At 40.1% G+C, this 23534-nt stretch overlaps 2 protein-coding genes across 7 annotated transcripts in view; one reads left to right on the top strand and one right to left on the bottom strand.

Annotated features, from left to right (window-relative positions):
• The window catches only part of FARS2 (phenylalanyl-tRNA synthetase 2, mitochondrial), a 231718-nt gene extending 225859 nt beyond the window's left edge, over positions 1 to 5859 (bottom strand). Inside the window, exons 1-2 of one of the 4 annotated variants that reach the window (XM_052697584.1) lie at positions 5708 to 5859; positions 757 to 832 (exon numbers count right to left, since the gene is read on the bottom strand). The gene's annotated coding sequence lies outside the window, so the exon portion shown is untranslated. The remainder of the gene's footprint in view (positions 1 to 756; positions 833 to 5707) is intronic. The other 3 variants (XM_052697585.1, XM_052697582.1, XM_052697581.1) reach the window with 3 other exon arrangements.
• A 107-nt stretch (positions 5860 to 5966) lies between these two features.
• The window catches only part of LYRM4 (LYR motif containing 4), an 80865-nt gene continuing 63297 nt past the window's right edge, over positions 5967 to 23534 (top strand). For all 3 annotated transcript variants that reach the window (XM_052697600.1, XM_052697598.1, XM_052697599.1), the window contains exon 1: positions 5967 to 6102. In XM_052697600.1, coding sequence (XP_052553560.1) covers positions 6017 to 6102 — 86 coding nt within the window. In that variant the 5' untranslated portion in view covers positions 5967 to 6016. The remainder of the gene's footprint in view (positions 6103 to 23534) is intronic.

Below are 23534 nucleotides of genomic sequence, written 5' to 3'. Positions count from 1 at the left end.
CTCACATAAAAACAGAATAGATTTTTTCCACGTAGATAAATTCTCCACAAGTCTTGCCAAAACAATATTTCAAACTACTGATTTTCCCATCAACTCTCCTTCCCCCTCTGCAGAACTTTACACTGTTCCCTAGCTCTATTTCACTGGTCAGCATCCCTCCTGAAAAGCATCCTCGACCTCACTTTGAAGTAAAACAAAAGAGTTATGAAGGGACACAAACACACATTCTCTTTAGCCTACTCTGTGTCTGAAGCAGAAACATAACGTTGAAAAGTTAATGGTGAGGTTTCTAAGTGCATAATTATTATCACTCACCAGGGCATCCTGCACTGGATTGACTTGAATCAGCTCTAAATGGCTTGCAAAATAAGGATTGTGCTGCCTGTGCTTGCACCAAACAGTAACTTGTTGCTTACATGGACAGCTTTCAAGGAACTATGTTCAAAGAAACAGACATGCTCTAATACACAGGTGATATAATTTGTCCTTCAGAATATCATTATCACATGTCTTTATACATTGGGTCTCACTGCTTTCTTTCTCTTGGAATTGGTAGCAAGGAAACCCATTAAATCTATGTGGAAAGTAAAATTAGATGTACAGCAAGGTCTTTAACAGTTGTTGACTGTAAAGATGAGAAATATTTGCTACTATTTAAAATGGGCAAGGACTGAAAACCTGTTATTGCCTAAAAATTGTGGCAAAGTGAGCATCAAGCACAGATTCAGAATGTTAAATGCATTTGTAACTACTTACCAGCAAGTAGAGATATCTTCTCAGCCCCACTTCATTTGCCTGTTAGATTTGGTGTGTTCTTCACTCTGGGGACAGGCTGGAAAGCAAATTTTGACACAGTCAGTCTAAATATGAAAACCAGAATTAAAAAGTATGAAGACATATAGAAGATACTGACAATTATCCTATAAACACATTAGAAGCGTAAGATAGTTATAAATGTGTCCTTAATTATTATGGTCAGACCTCCAGGAACAAAAACTGACACTGACAAAAGATAGAAGACCAAAGATGTCACAGTGAGGCAAAAGTAAGGTACACCTTAAACTCCAGCAATTATTTTACCTCAGGCAGCAAATATTCCCACATCAGCTCGACTCTAACCAATAGGAAGAAGACACTTCTAGTCTTTCTGATATTTGGAAAATGATAATTCCAGACTCTTAAAACATTTTTCATACATGAATGTCGAAGTACTTCACAGGTACGTCCACTACAAAAGTCCTTTACAATCAATATGAAATATATCAATATAGCACAACGCTGATCCAGATGTTATCCCATGCTGCTGAACTACCCAGCTGCTTAACATGCTATATAATTCATAAGCAAATGCAATGCCCATTAAATCCTGCAGAGTTGCACGTGGCCATAGGAAATTGAAAACCTAAAATTGAGGCCAAAAAGGAAAAAAGTCAGCATCTCTGCAACACTAGAGATCACAAACCAGCAAAGTTTTAGGAGCAGTGATAGACAGGAATTCCTTACAAGGCCAACTATTACAAACAGAAGACCAACAGCTAGTTTTGGTTTCTTTGTTTTAATTATTATTACTGTTCCTAGAGTCTTCAAACATCTTGCATGTCAATTCAGGAAGAAATGGGGTAATGCACAAAAAGTGACAAAGTTTTCTACTGCTTCTTTTTCCTTCTGAACGCTTATCTCAAATTTTCTAAGATGTGCAAATAATTTAGGAGCACAGATGAATTTGAAACACAAAAGTTTCTTCTCCTGATTAAAAGCTAGCTTTAATATCTTGTCCAAAAAGGCAATAAAAAAAAAAAAAAGAGAAAAGAACTGTAAGAAGCAGAGTTATTCAGTGCCTTCTTTAGATACTGTCTAAATTTTGCTCACAACAGGGAATGGCTGAATCATATAATTCATTGCAACTCTGACAAAGATTTCCCTTGACTTATAGTCCTTATTGTATATGATCCAAAATAACCCAGATTGGATCTCGCTGTGCATGACACTGTCCATCAGCAACTAACAGCTGGAAAGAAGAGACAGAAAGAGAGCCACAGCAGCAGGGAAAAGTGAGAAAGTTTTCACAAACTGGAAAATAATAATTGAGAGATGATAATATCGCAGCAATCAATTATCATTCTGACCCCAAAAGGAAAATAATCAACACGAGCAGCAGCATAACAGGAAAGCACATGTTCTCTTAAAGTGTTGAGTGCCATGTCATAAAGCTGAAATACTGCACCATAAGGAACAATTTGGCAACGAACAACAAAACATCCAACATGTAGTGGAGAATATAACAGCTGTTTCCTTTCACAGCAGTCCAACATCTTTTCAGGTACGTCATCCAAATTCCTTTTTCTTTTTTTTTTCCCCTCCTTTTGAGCAGCTACATATTCCAAATACTAGTAACCATTCCAGATACCCATATTACTGTATTATTCTCGAATTGCTCATTTATCACAAAATGCAAAAAAGGAAAGGCATTTTCCTCTGACAGACCAAATGCCAGAGGCAAAAATGTTTGTACAGACGTACACTGGTCAACCCCCTTCAAATACATGCACCTCTGCAATTAAGAGCAACATCTCTCTACTCCCACCATCATAAAAAGTAATAAAATAGCACTGAGTTTTAAACCAGAGTTGTTCTGAAAAGTAAAATAAATTTTTAAAAATAACTTAAAAGAAGAAAGGAAGAAAAATATCCACCCATCCGGATTGTTTGGATCTTGTGTCTTGACTGGTCCTGGTTTGGCATTTAGACTAAACTCAGGGAGTGAAGAAACAGGTTAAAGAAGTCATCTCTGCTTCCCAAAATACAGGCTTTGGGGTCACAGGACATAACAGAGGTCATACCAATCATTTGGGCTGTGTCTGTCCTTGAAATACTCTGTAGGCCTGCAGTGATGCACCTGAACAGAAGGCCAGCAGAAACATCCAACCCACTCTACTCAAAATTACAAACTTTAGTCACAGCAGAAGTAATTCTCTCTGACTGCAGATCAGCAGAGACCATAATCCATGGCTTCAGAAAAGCTTCCAAGAAAAAGCATTAGTAAAATATTTAAGAAAATAATATTTTTTTCCAGTTTTTCTGCTTAAAAATTGTTCTTCCCTTCCGAAGTCAAATAAAGGTTAAGACAGGAAGGGGAGACGAGAAGACTTCTTTTGCTTTGGTGTGCTTCCTTTGCATTTCACAGTACACATGCTTATTGCTCATTTTAAACATAGTAAGTTCTGATACTTCTTTGAAAGAAACATGGTTATTAAATAAATGAGTAAATAAATAAACAACCTCAGTCATTGTCAAGGAGATTCAGAAACAGGATTAACACCCAAAGTCATTTCTAAACCACCTCCTCTAATTACCTTACAAATATTAAACCAAGTGCTCTTGTAACCAAGATTTACCTAATGCCTCTTGCTTTTTCCTAATTATTCTCACATCTTCTATAGTTGACGACTGTAATAACAATGTTCTACTCATCGAAAATAATAAAGCTTATTCTAAAATTTGATAGAGCCATTGTCATGCTCACCTACAGAATAACTCCACTAAATTTTGCTGAACTCTCAAAGCTAGGTTTTGTTCTGTACATGACATCTTTTAAGCTGTCTGAAGCCCATGACCCAAACAAAGGATGGGTTGTTGCTGCTGTGTTCAGGGAAGACGATAAATCTCTGGATTAAAGCTGTTCTGCTTTAACACATATTAAGCACCATAACTGCTGAAAACTACCAGGATGGGAGAACACTGGCAATTCATGTAGACTCCACTCTTGGCATGGCAGCCTGGGCTAGCAATATAGCTTGGGCTAAAAGGATTCAGTCCTCCAGGCAGTTCTTTAGATTCTTTAAACACAGAGGTTTCTGAACCATGTGTTCAACAAAGTTTTCTGTCTGTGTTTCCTGAAGGCCAAAAGCTAGAACAAAACATATTATTTTGTGATTTTAAAAGGAGAGCCTTGACAACATGATGCTCACTGCAATGTCTCCATTGCTTGTATTTTTCTAAAAATTAAAAAATAATAAAATAATTTTTAAAAAGGCATTTCCTCTAGCATTTCTAGTTTGGGTTTTGATAAAAAGAATACCCAAGAAATCTGGCATGTGTGGAAAATGTCAGTTTGCAGAAGCCTAAAAGAGCTGTTCTAATATAAAGATCATATGAGCATGCACATAAAAATTTAAGACGTGTCACTGATACTATTTATACTAGGAACTACTTTAGTTTTATGCAGTAATTGCATCAGATGTACAACTGGCACGAAAAACAATACTCGAGCATACACATATAATGAGTTTCATAGAATCACAGAATGGCCAGGGTTGGAAGGGACCTCTAGGATCATGAATCTCCAACCACCCTACCACACGCAGGGCCACCAACCTCCCCATTTAATACCAGACCAGGCTGCCCAGGGCCCCATCCAGTCTGACCTTGAACACCTCCAAGGATGATGCATCCACAACCTCTCTGGGCAGCCAGTTCCAGCACCTTACCACTCTCTTTGTAAAGAACTTCCCCTTGACATCCAACCTAAATCCACCTAAATCTTCCCTCCTTCAACATAAAACCATTTCCCCTTGTCCTGAGTTTATAATTAGCAACAATTGAAATACTTTTGTCAGAGACACATTTAGAATACACATAAACATATCCTATTTACAAAATGCGCTGTGATGCAGGTAAGAATATAAAGAATTCATATTACAGTAATATTATCATCATAGGTGGGGCAACATATGCGTAAGCTACAAGACCAAATTTATTCTGTAGTGGCAAAACTTTCAGTAGGAGGGGATGCTATGTGCTTCCAGCAGGAAAAGTACTGGAATGCCTCAGACATAAACAATATAAGAGGTGATTAAGCAGAATCTGAGTCTCAGCCTCACTGCAGAGAGTAAAATACAAATAAACAAGCAGAGCTTTTTTAAAACTATTCAGGTACCTGTTGTTCTCTGGACTGTGCAATACCAAGGCACTGTGTATACAGACTGTTGTCTGGGTACTGCCCTCTCCAAGGCCTGTTCTAACACATGTAGGCCTGTGCATTAAATTCACCAATAGCACCGCTGTGGTCATTTCTCATAGCTGTAGGGAAAGTAGGAAAAATGCTACCAGGGGTTTCCTCTTGCAAATAAAAGAGCTGAGACAGGAAGAACTTGTTAATCTCCCTCAGAAGTTCTCACTGCTTAATTCAAAGAGCATTTGAGCTACAGTCAGGAGCTTGCGGAACACGTATGGTTTTAGTAACATAATTCAACTCCAGATGGGGTGTTGAAGGAGGAATGGTTCACACAGCACAGAATCACAGAAGGGCTGAGGCTGGCAGGACCCTGTGGTCCATCTGACCCAACCCCAGCTGCAGCAGGGAGCCCAGAGCAGGGTACTCAGGCTCCTATCCTGTCCAAGGAGGAGATTCCACTGCCTCTGTGCAGCCTGTGCCTCGTCTCCACACAGCACATAAGTGCTGCCAGGTGTTCAGAGGGAGCCTCAGCCCGTGCCCACGGCCTCCCATTAGGGCAGCAGCAGGCAAAGCCCACAGTGCAGCAGGCTCAGGCACGCCAAGCTGCTTAGCAATCACGTTATTCACCGGCTGCTTAACTTCCAGGCCTGGAAAGACCCCAATCCCAACCTCACACTGCCCAACTTCACACACCTTTTCCCACCCCCCTCCTCCTCCCGTTAATTACAGTCAGCGCCCGCTTCCTCCACGCACCTTTAAGAAGGCCGCAAACGCGCACACACAACAGACGCACGTACAACCGAGCTCCACGCTGCGCTCACCGACACACAGACACCCGTACAAAAACAGCGTGCTGCCCAGCTCCGGGCCGCCTCGGCCGGGCCTAGGCCGTCAGCATCTACCCCGCCCAGCAGCACGGGGCGGGCCCAGCTTCAACCCCCCTCCTTCTCCCGCGTCGCGTAGCCGCGTGCCGCGCAGAGAGAGCCGGGTTCGAAAGGCGGCCCCGAGCGCCGCGGGCGGGGAAAAGCGCCCGGGAGGGAGGAGCCGCTTTGCGCCGGCAACATGGCAGCGTCCAGCCGGGCCCAGGTGCTGCGGCTGTACCGCGCTCTGCTACGAGAGAGCCAGCGCTTCAGCGGCTACAACTACAGGTGCTGCTCCTCGCGGAAGTCGGGAAGGGGGAATAACGGGGAGCCTCGGGGTGGGGACAGGACAAGAGAGCCCAGTACAGCACAGCCTTCTTTTCGTGCCCCGTGCTCGTGTTTGAGGCTGGAGGACACCGGCGGCCCCGGGCACCTTGCGGAGGACTGGGACTGAATGCGGTGCGCTGCGCTGCTCTGCTGGCTGAATGCTGCGGGCTGAGCCCGGGCTGGAGGAGTTCCCGGCTTGGCTGTGCTGGGTGCTGCGTGAGGGAGTAGGGCTGCGTACAGTGCCGTGCAGCTTAGCTGCTTGTCTGTCTGTCTGCTCTGGGTGTCACTGAGCGATGCTCTCAGTGTAGGGTAGCTGAGTGCTGCAGGCACAGGCCTAGCTGTGTTCGGGTCCCTGCTGTGTTGCCCCCTGGTACGGCTGTGTTCACTTTAGCACTCTGTGGAGCCGCAGAGACACGTGAGCTACCTTTGCTGTGAATCATCTCCAGGCCTGCAAGAACTGCTGAGCTGGAAACAGAAAGCTTTGAACTGGCATAACCACAGCAAGCTCTGTGACCCTTAAGGAATAAGCGTTATTTGCTGTGCAAGAGAGGAAGCCTAAAGGGCTGGAGCTTGTAAGCCCTTACTGCTAACTCCTCAAGTTCCCATTTTCCTCCCTTAGTTCCCCTGCTATTGAGGCTTCCTCCTGCTGTTTGCTGCCCAGAGTACTTGCTGGTATTTTGAGTAACAAGGATGGCTTGAGGCTGAGCGATAATATGCAACCCCTGATCTGAGTTGCAGTGTTTCTGGCTGGGGTTATCAGTGCAGAAGTTGGGGACTTAGGGAACTGTTAGGTTCTCTCCTCTTCTGTAAGCCAAGCTCAGATTCTCCTCACAATGAGATATGTTCCTGAGGGGTCTAAACTGTGTGGACATTTTGGCTTACAGTTCAAAGCTGGCTGTCACACAGCAACAGGTGGACTGGTGAGTGTTTTTGTGCTGACAAATTTTGCAGCTTGGAAATCATAGGATACAGGTTTACCTTGGGTATTTGCTATTTCTTAGTGCCATGTTGCAACGTGTGATTTTACTTTCCTTAGAAGATCTCAGTTTTGTATATAGACCTGTCCTTAGATACAATAAATTCAGAAAATGTGTAGAACTACAGAATATCCTGAGTTGGAAGGAGCCTACAACTGTCATTCAGTCCTGCTCCTGGTTCCACACAGGACCATACAAATTCAAACCCTATGGCTGAGAGCACTGACCAAACACTCCTTGAACTCCAGCACTGGGGCCATGCCCACTGCCCTGGGCAGCCTATTCCATGCCCATCACCCTTTGGTGAAGAACCCTTTCCTAACCCCCACCTGCCCCTCCCCTGACACAGCTCCATGCTGTTCCTTCAGGCCTTGTTGCTGTCACAGACAGCAGAGCTCAGAACTGCCCCTCTGCTCCCTCATGAGCAGCTCAGCAACTGTGAGGTCTCCCCTCAGCTCCTCTGCTCTGGGCTGAACAAACCCAGGGACCTCAGCTGTTCCACGTACATCTTGCCCTCTGCACCCTTCCTCACATTTGTAGCCCTCCTTTGGATGCTTTTTAATAGCCTAGCCTGGGAGCTGCAGCCCAGGGCTGAGGGCCGGACTGAGCTGGGCAGGCACAGAGAGAGCCCGGGGACAGCTGGGACAAGTGCCTGCCTCGGGCTCAGGGGCAGCAGTGGTTTCTGTTAGAGGGCATTTGCTACTCTGTGCCAAAAAGATGCCCTTCTGAGAGAGTCTGTGAACACCAAATGCAATAGCAAGAAGCAGTTGGCAGCTGTTAAACTTAGTGATCTGTCAGGACCACAACTATTGTGCTTTGCTGTTTTTTTTTATGCTGCGTGCGCAGCTAACATGGGCTCCATGCGAGCTTCTTCCCTGCCCTGATAAGCTGTTCTGCTGCGTCTGTGTGGCTGCTGTAATGTGATATTAAATTTCTTCCGGGACATGGCAATGACTTTGTATAGAACTAACTTGTAATGAAAAAATATAAAAGATGAATCATATTGATTCACATTTTCAGCTGCAGAATTTCAGAATGCTGTTGCAGGCAGTGCATAAGCGTGCCTCTGAAGGATGGTCCGCTGGTTGTTGTCTTCGCATTTGCCTTCTGTGCTTTTTCTCTTAAGTGTACGTATAGATTGTGGTGTAAAATTGAGTATTTTCATTCTGTAAGTTTCTACTCACTATGTAATACATTTTATTCTATAGCCCAGCAGTACTTTTAGTGCTGTAACTGTGAAGAGCAGCATTAAAACCTTTCAGTAACAGACGTCACCACTGACTGTCTTAGAGTAACAGCACACAGGATCATCTCTGGAGTCCTGCACTAAGTGTTATGGAGACTTCTGCAGCCCACGTGTGCTGCCAGGTTTTAACTTCAGGGGAGAACTTTGCAGACAGTAATTTCATGTCTGCTATTCTGTTCCATCACCTAGCCAACAATCTATCTGAAGAAAGAAATGTGATTTGTACTGCTGGAAAATCAGTATGTGAAGAGGGAAAGTGTCAAGTTTCCAGTCAAGAGAGGTTGTTCTTTTTTCTTTTTTTCTGTATGGTTGACAAAAAGGAGATCCTCTGATTGTAGCATAATACATTACAATCTCAATTGATCTGAGAAGGTGACTTCTGCTATTTAAATGACAAATGAAATTCTATTTAGGTTTGTTGTATCTTTTTTTTTTTTTAATGCCAAACAAAAGAATTTTAAAACTTGTGAAAAGTGTTTTTAGTGGAAATGCCAAGTCACAGCTTGAACCAATGACCGAGTACTGGTGGGAAGGCAGGGCCGACCCAGGGGAGCTCAGGTACTGGCAGATCTTGTTTAAGGGTTGGCAGTGGAGGTGAGGGTATCTTGCTGGAGATCCCTGTACACCTAAGGCCTTCCAAAGGTAAGCAGATTCTTTCCTTTATTTCTGTGTCCAGAGCTGTTGCATTTGAGCTAGTCCTCACTTGCTGCGACCTAGGACTTTGCTACTCTGCTGTCATTGCTGTGCTTTCCATTACATTACAGTGTCACAATGGTTAAAACAACTGGTTGCAAATGAAGGTAATCTGAATTTTAAAGTTGTTTGTTTAATGTGACCGATGCTCAGTGGTCAGAACTCACTGGAATCATGCAGAAGGGCAGTTAAGGATTGAATCAGGTCACGCAGAGACAGTTTGACTCTTCCTTTTTAAGGTTTTTGCAGCAGGTTTAACCAAACCATACCGTGGCTGACCTGACTTTGCCTTCAAAAAATTTCAGTTAAACACCACCACTATGATTTTTCTGGTTTCCAGTCTTGGACTGCTGCTGACTACTAACTTTTGGGAACATCTTATTACCTTCTTTCTGCTGGTCACCCTTGTAATTTTTATTTATTTATTTATTTATTTTTAAGTTTATGAGCAATGTCACAGGCTTCAAGTTATTTCTTTGTCTAACACCTTATGGTTTATCAAATATTTATTTCAGTTATCCATTATGTTCTAATAGTTGGTGAATGTTGCAGATTTCTATTTTCTATGTAAGTTACATTTTAATGGATTTGATTTTCTAGTTAGAATGTGCAATGTTACCTGATTGATAAAACTACCCCTAATATAGAAGAACTGGGGAAAGAAATAGGTCAAAGCAATGTTTGTGTGGAAAGCATTCATTGATGGACATTGCTCAAATGGAATTGGGTGCGTTCAAGATTTTGCAATTAGTAAATCTGACTTTTCTAAGCCTCTGCCACTATGAGGACATGAATAAGCATAATTAGGTAGGCTGGGTTTTTGTTTTTGTTTTTTTGCATCAACTCTTTCTCCTGCATTGAATTACATAATTGGCAATGTGACTGGGACATCTGAAGGCCACTTTATTTACTTTAAAAATAGACTGTTGTAAGCTGAGGTTTTTAATACAAGATTGTAACTTCAGAATTTTAAATAGATTTGTTTTTAAAAGGAAACTATGTTTTTACAGCAGATCTTATCAATATGTTTTTTAAAAAAAACCTTCATTTTAAAAATTCCAGACGTTGTTTGTAATAAATATGGTTGGTTTGCTTGCTTGTCCTTATTTTGAATAAAAATGCAGTAAGTAAACATTTGGGGCTTTTGCTATGTTGCGCAAAGCACGCTCTTAAAATGTTTTTAGGTATTAAAGCTGCTCTTCTGAAACATAAGTTTGGTTTCTGTGGTTTTGCAGTAGGCTCAATATCTGAACTAAATGTAAACAATGTGTTTTTATTTCTTTTAGTTAGTGGCAGTGAGCTAGTCATCCCATAAATCCCATTGGGTAGTGAAAAGGTCCCTTGTGGTCAGTATTGTGATTGGCGTGGACATCCAGGTGTGCTGTATCATAAGGTCTAAAAACTCTTAGTGATCTACAATAAATATATATATGCTGATCTGTGTTTAGCAAAAGATTTCAGCTGACACAAATTTCAGTGTATGCACAGAGTAATCTGTCCTTTGCAAACAGGAAAATAGAAAAATAAACAATACTGGATGCCAGCTGTTGTTAGGTAAAGATCAATCTGGACTTGTGATTAACAAAAATACCGAGAGCTGTCCTTGGACATTTGAACAAATGGTCTGGTTCACTGATGCACCATTTCTTGCCCGTTCTGTTGCTGTTCCACTAATGTTGGATTTTGTTGTTACATTTTGAGGCGTAACTGCTACCCCAGTTAAATTATCACTCAGATACCAAATGTGCTGATCAACTTCTTAGGCTGAGGTGAGGAACAGAGACATATAATAAATTGTTTTGATTTTTCTATGTCAGTGCACTGCTCTGTGCTCTCCTGCAATGAAGAAAGATGTGAAACTTTTGCTTTAGAGAGCTTGACCATAAATTTTACATTCAAAGCAACCCTAAATGTATCTATCTTGTTACTTCCTAAACAGAATTCGAATTTTTTATTTATCAGAATCATCATTAAAAGCTGTGTCATGTCTGTATTAAATCTTATCTCTGCTTTCTACCTTATTTTTATCTATCCTCCAGGTGTTTATTTTTCTTATAAGCTCATTATGTTGCTGTCTGTGGTGTCAGGAGTTCCTTGAGAGTTACCAGTTGCTTGAGAATTAATGCAACCTTTTCTTCTTCCTCCTTTGCCTGGTGGACCCAGATGTGCCATTCAACTTCTTAATGCTTTGGCTCAGTTAGAATAAAAGGGACTTCTCAGTGGAGGTTAAATGCATAATCAGTGCATTGCAGTTCCTTGATTTCATTCTTGTAAGATCTGGAAGCTTTCTTACATTATACAATGTAGTTAAATATGTAGGGTTTTGTAGGCCCTATTGCAGAGCACCTGATTTATAATTTATAACCTTGTATGAGGTTATGTGAGGTAAAGTTGTTGCTGGGAAGGAGTAGCTGTGGGATGCTCAGGTACACATGTGCCTTAGTTCAGCATTGGGCAGAGTCACTGGATTTGTGCACAAGTACAGGTTAGCCTGACCTGCTGTTGCATGGCAAGCTCTGGCCTTCAAGGAGGCATTTTCAGATTCCAGTAACTGTTTTGGCAGCATGACTCATATCAATGAAAATTCAAGAAAATATGCATTCTTCTAATTTTTCCTCTAGTTTTTTCTGGAAAATGGGATTATTTCTCTTCCTCTCATACCTTATTTTGGTCACTTTAATTGAAAACTTGCTATGATTTTAGTCCCTATTGTATGGAATCTGGTCATTGGTTGTTTAGTATTTTTGTCACTCAGCTCACTTAACAGCTGTGTTAAGATTTCATGTATGATAGTTCTCCAAGCTGGACAAGCATTTTTCTTATTGGTTCTCCTGATAATGCTTGTGACTGATGGAATCCACCAGCAGGTTGTCAACTCTTGGTGAGACACTACTGGTGTATTAGAGGGGGAGGAGGAGGGGTGTGAAAGCTGGGTCGTGATGTTATTAAAAATATGTAAGTGTAGATGCAATCAATAATGAGGAAATAGAAACATGCCGTGCTGTAGGAAGTATTGTGTTCTGTCTTAAGTGGTCGTCTGTGACTGAGATAAGAAAATAGAATAGTTGATTCTGTCCAGCAGAACTGTCTGACTCCTTTGTAAGAATGAGATGACAGATGTGCAGATTTGTAGGATCTGGTTTGTTGTTTTTTTTTTTTTCTTGGCTGCCCAAGGATAGTGAAGAGCTTTTTCCCCTTCTCACTGTGTAATTGTTGGCTATGCTCCAGGTGATAATGAACTTCAGGGCTTTTTAGTTGGCTTCCTGCATGACGAGTAAGTGGCTATCCCTGAAACATATTTTAAAAAAATAAATAAAAAGTAAAGCAGCTGTGGTGTTTGTGAGCCAAGAACACAGTGGTATTTCTGTCACGCGCTGTTCCAGACACTTGTTCTGAGTTGGCAGCTGTATGACCCAAAATTGTGGACTAACAGGAGCTGCGCATCTGTGAGTTGGTTTTGTAGAGCATTCAGATGTGTTTGGGGTTGGCGTTATTAATAGAGCTCTTTCCCAGAGAGTTAAATTGTGGATATTACTGCAGTGGCTGCATACCAAGCAGATGGTATCAGGGCATCTTCTATATCTAATTCAGTGAGAATCAATCCATCTTTGAATAGAGGTGTCGGTAGTGTGAGGTGGTACTTTTAGGATTGGAGCTGTGAGAAGGACTAAAATTACTACACTCTGAATTGAAGTAAAGCATGGAAATGTACACACTTTCTAGGAAGAAAAAAAAATAGAAAAATAAACATTATTTGGATTATAAGACTTTGGGTCTGACAGTATTCCATTTGACTTCAGTATTCTGTATAAAAAAAATATTTTGGAAAGTCAGCTAAACACTCTGTAGGCAAATATGGCAAAACATAACCACTGGATACCATCAGAACACTCTTTGAAATGAGATTATAAACCAAATGGAAAGAATTCTGCGAAATGTTTTGATTTTGATGGTAACTTTCCCAGTATAAAGCAATTTCGTCAGAGCTGTAGAATGTGTTCGTTAGGAGTTGCTTTCCTGGATTTGTCATTTTGCAAATGCATTCGCTTTATCCCTGTAAAATTATGCCCTTCTAAATGCTAAGGGATATTTGTGATTCAATTCTGATGTAATTTCATTGATTCCAATTTTTATTTACTAGTTTCCCACAGGAGAGTTTTAAGTGCTAGTAACTTACAAGGAAGAATGTGAAGCGTGGATGTGGCATCCAGAGTTCTGGGGGGGGAAGAAAAGCTTTGATGGAAAATAGATAAGTAGAGTCAGTGGGGACTTCCTTTAAAGGCTGATTAATGGACTTCGTAATTTTAGTAAAGACACTCAAATTGAGTAAATCAGATGTGGTTGTTAATGTCTTGGATATTTGCAATCTTTATATAGCGCGGTAGAACAGGACATTTTTTTTTCCTTCTGTAGGACTTAATTACCACTAGAATTTGTTTGAGAACTAATGAAACTAATGGAAAAATTGGTGCTTCAGGCAATGATTTATGCTGATAGATGTGTGTGTATGATTACTGGCAAACGAAAAAAAAACTTTATGTAGTAATACTTAAGTATTGAAATACTTTCCTAGCTCATCTCCCTTCCTTGTTCTTGGATGTGGCTTTAACATTTAGCTCTGGGCTGTATCTTACTGTATACTGCCCACAGTGAAAAGATTCTGACTTTGTAACTTAAAGACTTACTCAAGGCACACTAGGCACAAGCTGTTATTTCAAGCATTCTGTAGAAGATCAGAGCTCTGAATTAAAAATAAATAAATGAATCACAATACTTCTGCCAAAAAAAAAGAAACTGCGGGTGATCAGAACCACTGCTGTAGCAACTCGTAACGAGGAAGCTGCCTGAACTACCCTTCTGTTAAAGCTATTCCTGCAGTTTCTGGGTGTGCTGATGATGGAAGTAGTGCCACCCTGGATTGTGTGTGGATGTCATGATGTGGAAGACCAATAAGGAAGAAAATCACAAAACCGTGGCATTTTGTTCAGTCTTACTACAAATTATTTCCTTTGAGTTGCAGTGTTCTTCTATCTTGACCTTATGATTGGAGAAAAGTTTAGCTTAAATTGTGAGAATGCTGATTTATAAATCAGCAGAACTAGCTGTATTTTTGTATACAATTCAGCATAATAGTATTTAAATAAATACATGTCCATGAAATTTTTACGTCACATCAGCTGGAGTTTGAAAACATTCATTCAGATTCTGAATCTGACAACAGTCGGTCTCTACAGACTTCACTGCCAAGTCTTGACACTCCTGAGTTTGCTTGTGTGGTGTGTCCTGGTCTGAATCCATTCACAGCCTACTTCCAGATCGTTAGCAAGTATAAGATTAAGGTAATATCATTTTAGCTGCCAGAGGAAAGCATTTCTCTTTTAAAAAACAAACAAACAACCTTTCCACACAAGGTAATCACTGATCAGTGATTATTGGCAATATCTTATTCGTTCAACTTTATTTTGGCCTTAAATACCTATGAGAAGAATTCCCTCTTTCTTCTGAAGTTGTTGTAGAGTTATCTTCATCTTTCTCATGCACACCATGTGATTCCTCCTCCTGAGTATTTGCTTGCAGGGCACATGTTGTTGTTTCATGGCAGTATTTCTTCACCTTTACTATTTATTACTCCAAATACACAGAATGTCACTGTGCTGAGTTGCAGTCACAGGCAAGTGTAAACACCTGTTCATCACATATTTAAGTAGGAGGAACGTGGATCCAGATCTCTTAACAGCCTTGGTATTGCTTGCCTGCAAGCCATTGTTCAGCACTGAACTTGGTTAATCGGTCTGCTAGATTTGGCCCTTATTCAAAAGAAGAACAAATATCTATCATAGATGCTCACTTATAATTGTGGTATAGAGACATTTGTCACTCATCAACATGTTGGTGCCCTGCTATTTTTCAAATTTTATCTTGGTAAGATTACATGATAAGATTTCTTCAGAATGTTGACAGTCTTTGCTCAGTGAGAGCTGGATGCATTTATCATGTTGAGAGAAAGAGCTCTAATAAACCATCTTACACAGGTTATGAATACAAAAGGCATTTCCCAGGGAATTTCCCTCTTACAAAGCATCTGTCATTCTAACTTGATTTTCTTTTTTCAGCACAGAACTAAGCTGTTGCTTTCCCCAGAAGATTTTCAGCAGATGTCTTTAAGAATGTGTCCATGTGTTTTTATTTTAGGTATATCTTGTTCATGTCCAGCTTCAGACTGCTTTCTGTTTTGATTCTGTATTGCCTACCCTCGGGATCTCTAGTGTCTGGTCCGTATTCTGCATTCAGATCTCATCTCTTTCCTCCAAATTAGCATTTTGCAAATGTCTTAAATATGAATACATTTGCTGAGGGGCAAGTAGTGCTATTCCTGTTACTTCAGTAGCATTCTGTTACAATTTCACCTGATACGAACTTTGAGGCACGGTAAAGGTCAACAGCAATAAAATGAATTGAGTAGTGCTATGGACCAGGGAGTTGAAATATCTTTTACAAACTTATACTTTTTTTGGTTGTATTTTTGTGCCTCGCTTAGCAGTTTTCTCTTTTCAGTGTGTCAAACAAATGACTTCTGTAATACAGGCTGCCCAGGCAGGTGGTAGAGCCGCTGACCCTGCAGGTTTTCAAGGAAAGAGTAGATGTGGCACTTAGGGACATTGTTTAGTGGGTATAATGGTGGTGGAGTCACAATTGGACTTGATGGTCATAGCGGTCTTTTCCAACCTTAGTGATTCTATGATTCTGTAATACACAGGTCTCTTCTGTGAGAATGGGGGAAAACATTCATTTCTAGCTGTAGTTGACAGTACAGAGAAAAGAGTGGGGGAAATGAAATAGAAGCATCTTGATTTTTGTTTTGGTGTAACATCTCAAAAGAGAGGTTGACTTGGAGCAAAAGACAACTTCTGTAGCTCCTGGAGGAAATGGAAGGGGTGAATACTAGAAAATAAAAATAGTGATAAACAAGCTCTGCTGTAAAGGAACTGAAAAAGGAAAATGAAAAATGCATCCTGATGTTGCCTACAGACTATGGGGAGAATAACAAGATGAGGTAGTGCATATGGTAGGGATTTCTCCCTGGGACTCTGCCAGGTAAAGTAATTCACATCGCTCCCATTTAAAAATAAAATAAAATAATAAAAAACGTAAATGACAATAATTTGTTGGATAAATTATGCAGATTATCAGCATGACATCACCATAACTAACAAATATTTAGGTTTGAGAGTATCTTCTTTAGGAAATTGATGCACTTGTGGTGTTTCATATTACTTTACTGTAGAAAGGATGGTCTGAGCTTTGTCCCTTATGTGAGCAAGAAAGGAGACAATCGGTTTATCAGTCAGCATGTGGATACAGTCAACATGAATACAGAAAGGATGTGCATGTAAATATGTCTGAGTTCTTATTTACTATAGGAAATAACACATTTATTGTACATAAACTACTATTTTAAGTATATAAACATTACATAAGTAGTTGAAAAGGCTAAGTAACAGTGAAGAAAGTAATCATCCCCGTAATTAGAGTGAATTAGTATTCATCATCCCCATTGACATGGACTGTGCAGAGAGTTTGGGGTTTTATTTGCTTTTGTTTATTTGTGACTCAATATTCAGTGAATGCGAGTACAGCTTTTCTGAAGCCCGTGTTAGAATAGCAGTACAATGAAATGTTAAAACCGTCCTTTATTGGCATTCTTTATCACAGTTAGGAGCAGTGGATCTGAGAGTAGAAATGTTTAGCTGGAAACTATCAAATTTTGTAAGATTTTGGTTTGAATCATTAATGGTATTATTTGAAAAACAATAATCTGTACATACATTACTGTGTGCCTCCTCTTTGTAGTCAGTGCTTTTTGCAGTCGTAGGGATGAGAAGGGACCTCTGGAGATCATAGAGTCCAACCCCCTGCTAAAGCAAGTTCTGTTGTAGGTTGCATAGGAAACTCTTCAGGTGGGTCTTGAATATCTCCTGAGAAGGAGACTCTACAACCTCTCTGGGCAGCCTATTCCTGTGCTCTGTCACCCTCAAGGCAGATTTTTCCTTGTGTTCATATGGAACTTATGTTCCAGTTTGTGCCCATTGCCCCTTGTTCTGTCACTGGCAATCACTGAGTAGAGCTTGGCAGGTGTCAAGAGGATGGGACCTATTACGTATTTATAAGCACTGATAAAATCCCCTCTCAGTGTTCTGCAGACTAATCAGCCCCAAGTCTCATCTTTTCTTCATAAGAGAAATGCACCAGGCCCTGCATCATCTTTGTGACCTTCTGCTGGGCTCTCTCCAGTAGCTCCCTGTCTTTCTTGACCTGAGAAGCTCAGAACTGGATACAGTACTCCAAATGGGGCCTCACCAGGGCAGAGTAGAGGAGGAAAATTGCCTCCATCTTTTTAATGCATCTCAGGATCCCACTGACTTTCTTGGCCACAAGGGCACCACTGCTGGCTCATGGCCATCCTGTTGTCCACTGGGACACCCAGGTCTTTCTCTGCAGAGCTCTTTTCCTGCAGGTCAGCCTCTAACCCGTGCTGGTGCATGCAGTTATTCTTCCTCAGGTGCAGCACTCTACACACGTTAGACTGCTTTCTTCTTAGGAAAAAGTTTTTAAATCAGTACAGCTCAAATGAGAGCTGTGTTTCAGAAGAGGCAGTACCTGCTGCACTGTAGAAGATAATAGCTTGAATCATGTTGTGGAATTGTGGTAGAAATGTGTTTTGTTGTCTTGATAATACCCTATTATAAACTTCCAGAAAACATTTCTCCACTTAAAATATAACAGCATTTTTCTAGTCCAAACAATTATCAAACAGGTCCTTAAATGAATGGTCTTTGTACGTAAACCAGTTTTGAAGGGATTAACATTTGATTGATTTAAATAATTATAAGTAATTGATTCATTTAAATAAGTAATAATTTATTTTAATATACTACCCAAAATAAATTAAATGTCTCACTAATAATGCTTTTTTTCTCCTCTAACTTACAACATGGAAAGGTTGAGGAGTTCTGCTTATGAAACAGTAAGAAGTGCATTTGATGTAGTACAGAAAATGACATCTAAACAATTTCCTGATTTCCAGAGCTACTGAGTGCATTTCTTCCCAAATTTGTTAATGTATTTCTGATAGTACTTTTGTATTGTTTGGCAAGTAAATACTCTCTATTGTAATTCTTTATTCTGTGAACAAGTGGTGATACTTACTAACTTAAATGGATTTTGAGACTTAATTTTTGCTGGCTTTTTTTTTTTTTTTTCCCAACAATTTGTTGAAGTTCTTGAAGGAGAAACTGTCTATCAGCACAAGTTATTGCTGCCATTAAGTAGTGACCTAGTGCTTCTGTGGCTTCTGTCGATAATTTGTTCTGAGATTGGAAATCTTTCTGCTGCCCTAGGAAATGGAAGGCCTTAGCACGTGTCAAAGGGAAGGTAATCTGCCCTAGTCAGAAGCTGTTATAGTGAAAACATTATTATGATAAATAGGCCACTCGTCATACGTCTTTTCCCTTCCTAATATCTCATGTGGTAACCTTAGCCTGTACTCGTATGAGTTACTGGGTTTTAAGCCTGAGGTTAATTCCACTTTTTAAAGTAATTGTTATCTGGGAGGAACTTCTCCCATAAGCTCGTGGCTGGAAGGATTGAAGCTATGTGGTTTCTTTTTCATAAATAGAGGGCAAAAAGTGCTGCCATCACTCATGCTAATGAATCTGTATTTTCTTGTCATTTTTAATTAGCTCTTAAGAACTATCTAGCTTTTTTTGGGCGGGACATTATTGGCTTGAAATGCAGAATGTTCTGTGATATATTAATGTACCGATCTAAACTTACTCAATAGAAAAAGGTGGTGGGTTTGTTGTTTTTTTTTTTTTTTTCCCTCTCCACATAGCATAAGACTAAGAGAAAATATTAAGAGGCTGATTGGAAAACTCTTTAAAAATTACTGGCCTTTCCCTTAGCTTTATCTTCACCTTTAACTTTTAACATCTAGACTTTATGTGGTTAGGTTTAACAAATTAAATAGAAGAAAATACAGAAAGACAAAACATAGCTTTTCAATTACTGCATTCATGATGTTAAAAAAAAAATCAATCTGCGTTTGTTTCTTGTTTTTCTACAGAGCCCCTGATACCATCATCACAATAGTTTGTTCCTGAGCTCCCTGAAATGTTTTATGTATTGTTCAAAGGCACTATATTTGCAATCCCAAATTTCTAATAATAGTATTCAATATTCTGTAGGCAAAAAGTAGAATGGTGATCTTGTTATGCATCCCAAATTGATTTTTTTTTTTTTTTTAGACTTTAGATTTGACTAATGAGCTCTGCATATATTAGAATTTTCTGTGCTGCTTAGTATTACATTGTAATTTCAAATATCCATCATTATTGTCAAAACCGTGTTGCAAATTTGTTAAGCTAAACGTGCAATGCTTTGCTGTAAATTAAGGAAGGTCAGTGAGCCATATGGTGATGGGAGGTCCAGTGGGGAATCTTTGTCACTACTGACTGTGCTTTAAGAAACAAAGACCTTCAGATAAGCTGTAAACATCAAAGACATGGATGAGAGGATAAAATATGGAGAGGAATGACAGTCTTTTGAATCATGTAACTTCTAGTGAATTATCTGTAAGCAGATCATTAGATTGTCTAATTTCAGTATGATTTCCATTACTAGATTCATAGTGAATCTATGATATTTAAACAGTTAATAGAATTTGAGGATTGCCTTTGCCAAGTAAATCTTCTGAGTGTCTGTTTTTTACTCGTAATTATTAGTTTGTCAAAAGAACCAGTCAATCAACTCCTCAGAAAACCTTCAGAAAACTGTCTTTAAGTCTGTCATAATTCAAGGTATCTCCGTTGGCTGTAACTTTAAACCTGTATACTATCAACATATTTCAGGTACTTGATTTCTTCCCTCTCCTTTTTTTTTTTTTTTTGTCCCCTCAAGGAATTGGCATTTTTGTCACTTCTGTATTAATGGAATAATATTGACTACTGTAACTGTACTTGTTAAATCTAAGTCTTAATTTCAGAAATGCTGACAAGTGGGAAATGCTTCCAGCCAGTGAGGCTGCTCAGTACCTTCTTGGTTTCTAAAGGAATGGTTAGCGCTGCCAAGAACTGCACTATGGCTGATCATTTCTTGGTTATCTATGTCACTAAACAGATGATTTCTCTTTTGAATGAAAGGCAATCCCTAGACAGCAGTAAAGAGAGAAATTTTGGCAACAGTGTGAGACTGAAACTCTAGTGTTTCTGGAAAAATACAATGGAATTTCTAATGGCAGTTCACAGCAGGCTAGCCTTTTATTAAGAGCTGTTTATAAATAGTATAACAAATGGAGTAGTATACATCTATCCCAAGAAGGAGAGAAATCAGCTTTGTCAGGGTTTGAGTTTGCATTTCCAGGCATTTCTTGCTTTGTAATTGGACTGCTCAGCTGCCCTGATATCCTTATGAAGAGGTGCCAGGATCTTGGGTGGTGAAGGCTCAGCAGAGAAATATTTGTCGTTTGAGGCCATCAGGATGCTTTTCATCTGTAGCAAATTCTGCTTCTAGTTCCTGTAGCACATCCCCGCCTTGTGCCTTGTTAACTGAACAGCTTATTTGATTTGGTCCTTCAGTGGTAACCCCCCTTTTTAAACTGCTGCTGCAGTATAACATTGCAGTTACAACTCCAGTTAAGATTAAAAGATCTCTTTCATTTGGACATCTTCCCTTTTTTCTTTTAACCCCAACCTTATGAAAAGCACTCCCTTCTGCAGAGATTCTTTACACTTACAGTTAAGCCAGTAACTACTATTATTTTTAGAAGTATAGCAACAAAAGTGAATGTTTCAAAGAACTGTGGAAATAGTTGTAGGAACTATGAATAGCAGTGGTAGTATTCTGGGGACATAAAGATGTTTGGGTCATCTTTATTGATGACCTGGAGGAAGTAAATAGTGCATATTCATAAACTTTGCAGGTGACTCTGCGCTGGGGAATGAATTAATGCAGATGAGTAGGGCTGCCATCCAGAGGCACCTGGGAAGTCTGAAGGATAGACCAGCAGCAAAATTCAGTGAGGGCAAATGTGAAAAAAATGGCAATAGAACAGCATGAGGGCAGAGCAGCTGGAGAGCAGCTGTGCTGTGAAGGGGCAGGGTTCCCAGCAAACGGGGCCTGAGCAGCAAGAAAGACCAAGAATATCCTGGGCTGCATCAACAATTTCACAGCCAGTGAATGGAGGGAAATGATCATCCCCTTCTATTCAGTGCTTGCTAGGCCATATCTAGTCTTGTCTTCCTTGTGAGATGGGGACATGGATAATGTGAAACAAGTCCAGCAGAAACCACCAAGGGATGATTGAGAGCTGAAGCACCTGCATCAGTTAGGAGAGGCTGAAGGAACTGGGCTTGTTCTTCATCCTGAAGAAGAGACAACTTTGAAGGCAACTAGTAGCAGCCTACCAGAGAACCTACAGGTGCTGGGCAGGAGAACATGAGACATAAAGTATAAAATAAAAAGGATTTATCAGGCTGGCTGATGTGTAAGGATGCCTTACGCAAGGATGTGTAAGCAAGCCATCATGTTACCCAGAGGAGAGGTCGGATCACCATCCTGGTTTTGAAGCCCTGAAAAGACGAAGCACCGAGGGACATGGTCTGATGCCATTGCTGGCTTCACCAGAAGGTGGGGCTGGAGGTCTCTCCAGCTCCTTTCTGACCGAAATGGTGCTATGACATCTCCCTTTAGACCGGGTTGCTCAGATTCCCACCAGCCTGGCCTTGAATGCTTCCAGGAAGGGGACATTCACAACCTCACTGGGCAGCCTGTACCACTGATTATTAGTAATACTAGTAGTTCCCATTTACTACTGATACTAACAAAAATTTAAGGTGCTAATTTGTTAGTAACAGTGGCAAAGTCTGAAAATTCATATCACTCTTGCCATAAATTAATACATGTTTCAATCCAATAGATTGAAAGGTAGGCGGTAATAAGAAAATACAGTTAGTGAAAGGAAACAATTGCCTTTTACAGGAAGAATCCCTCACTATGATATTTTTTATTGTATGTCGTTCTCTCCCTTCTGCACATTATCTAGTTAAGTAAAAGCACGGTATACTTTTGCTTCAGAATATTTAACCACTGTGGACTTGCTAGAGATTAGATGCTGACCACTCACCTTTCTTGTTAAATGCAACTTAAGCCAGAAAGGAAAAATGCATTTTAATTTATTCCTATTTTGAAAATCTTGAGTGACAGCAATGATCAGCAAAGCAGCATCCCCAATGATGTCTGCTTTATTTGCTCAGGTTGTGTATCACAGTCCTCCTCTTCTGTCTTTGTGTGAGTACTCACTGACTAACAAATCTTAATAGCCATAGTGTTTAGCTGTGTGTTGTCTTTAACAACTTTAACTGTGATGTGATCAATTAATAGATTTTATTTGTATGCTGTTGCCAAGAGGAAATACCAACATATGTAAAGCTGTCTTTGAAATAGGACTTAAAACTGAAGTAGGTTGTGATACTGGTAAATGCGAAGTGCTGCTGAGTTTTAACATTATTGGGCCAGATTTATTTTGAAGTTATAATGCTTCAAAAGTGCAGCTGCACAGTTCTCAACCTTTTTTCTTACATTCCAGTTTAGTGGAGCACAAAGGTACAAGAGCGAGGACTTGGAAAGGAAACTGTTGGGTTTTTTTATATTTTCTACTTAGACATCAGATTAGATAAGCGAACACTTCGGAAATAAAGTGCCTAAATTCCCAAGCAGCATTTATTTTCTGAAGTAACTCTGTTGTGATTTTTATTTTTTTTTTTTAATTTAATAATCATTGTTTCAGACTTCGTTTCTTGTAGGCTTTGTTTTTATGGGGTCTGATGTTAGGCTTTCAATTGTGCTTCAGGAAAAGAAAAAGGGGCTCTTGGACCATTAGGAGAAAGACTTTCCTAATCGTAATTTTGTGGGTTATTTCAGGGACATTGTTGTCTCTTAACATTAGCAGATAGCGCTCATTCCTTTAGAATCTGTCTTAATGCCTTGACATTGTTCTCACATTAAGCCCCATCTATATTCTTTTCTAAGTTGCTCCAAAAGTAATGCCTCCTATTTATTTCAGAGGGTGTACAAAGAGGACAATAATGCAATTTGGTAGAGCGGATTCTCAGCCACAAAACATCTCTTTTCAACAATCACCATCATTATTTATGCATTTTTGCCAGTGACGAACAAGAGCCTGCATGCCACACTCATAAAAATCTGCACCTGTGGAGATGACCCGCTGTCATTACTGCTGCTGCAGAAATGCACTACTTACCACCTCACTGTGCTCACATCCATGGTTGGTCTCCAGAAGCATTCATTTTATGTCAGTGGGTGCCATTTTTTTCCACATGGAGAAATTTAATTCCACACCTTTGCTTCATATGTACTTCCATATCAGATGCCAGTTTGTCAGAATGCCCCTCTGCTGCCAT

This window comes from Tympanuchus pallidicinctus, unplaced genomic scaffold, assembly GCF_026119805.1.
Source record: "Tympanuchus pallidicinctus isolate F22 unplaced genomic scaffold, pur_lepc_1.0 scaffold31, whole genome shotgun sequence".
Classification (NCBI taxonomy): domain Eukaryota; kingdom Metazoa; phylum Chordata; class Aves; order Galliformes; family Phasianidae; genus Tympanuchus; species Tympanuchus pallidicinctus.
Note: the sequence above shows the minus strand (reverse complement) of the source record. Positions and strands in the feature narration are given on the sequence as shown.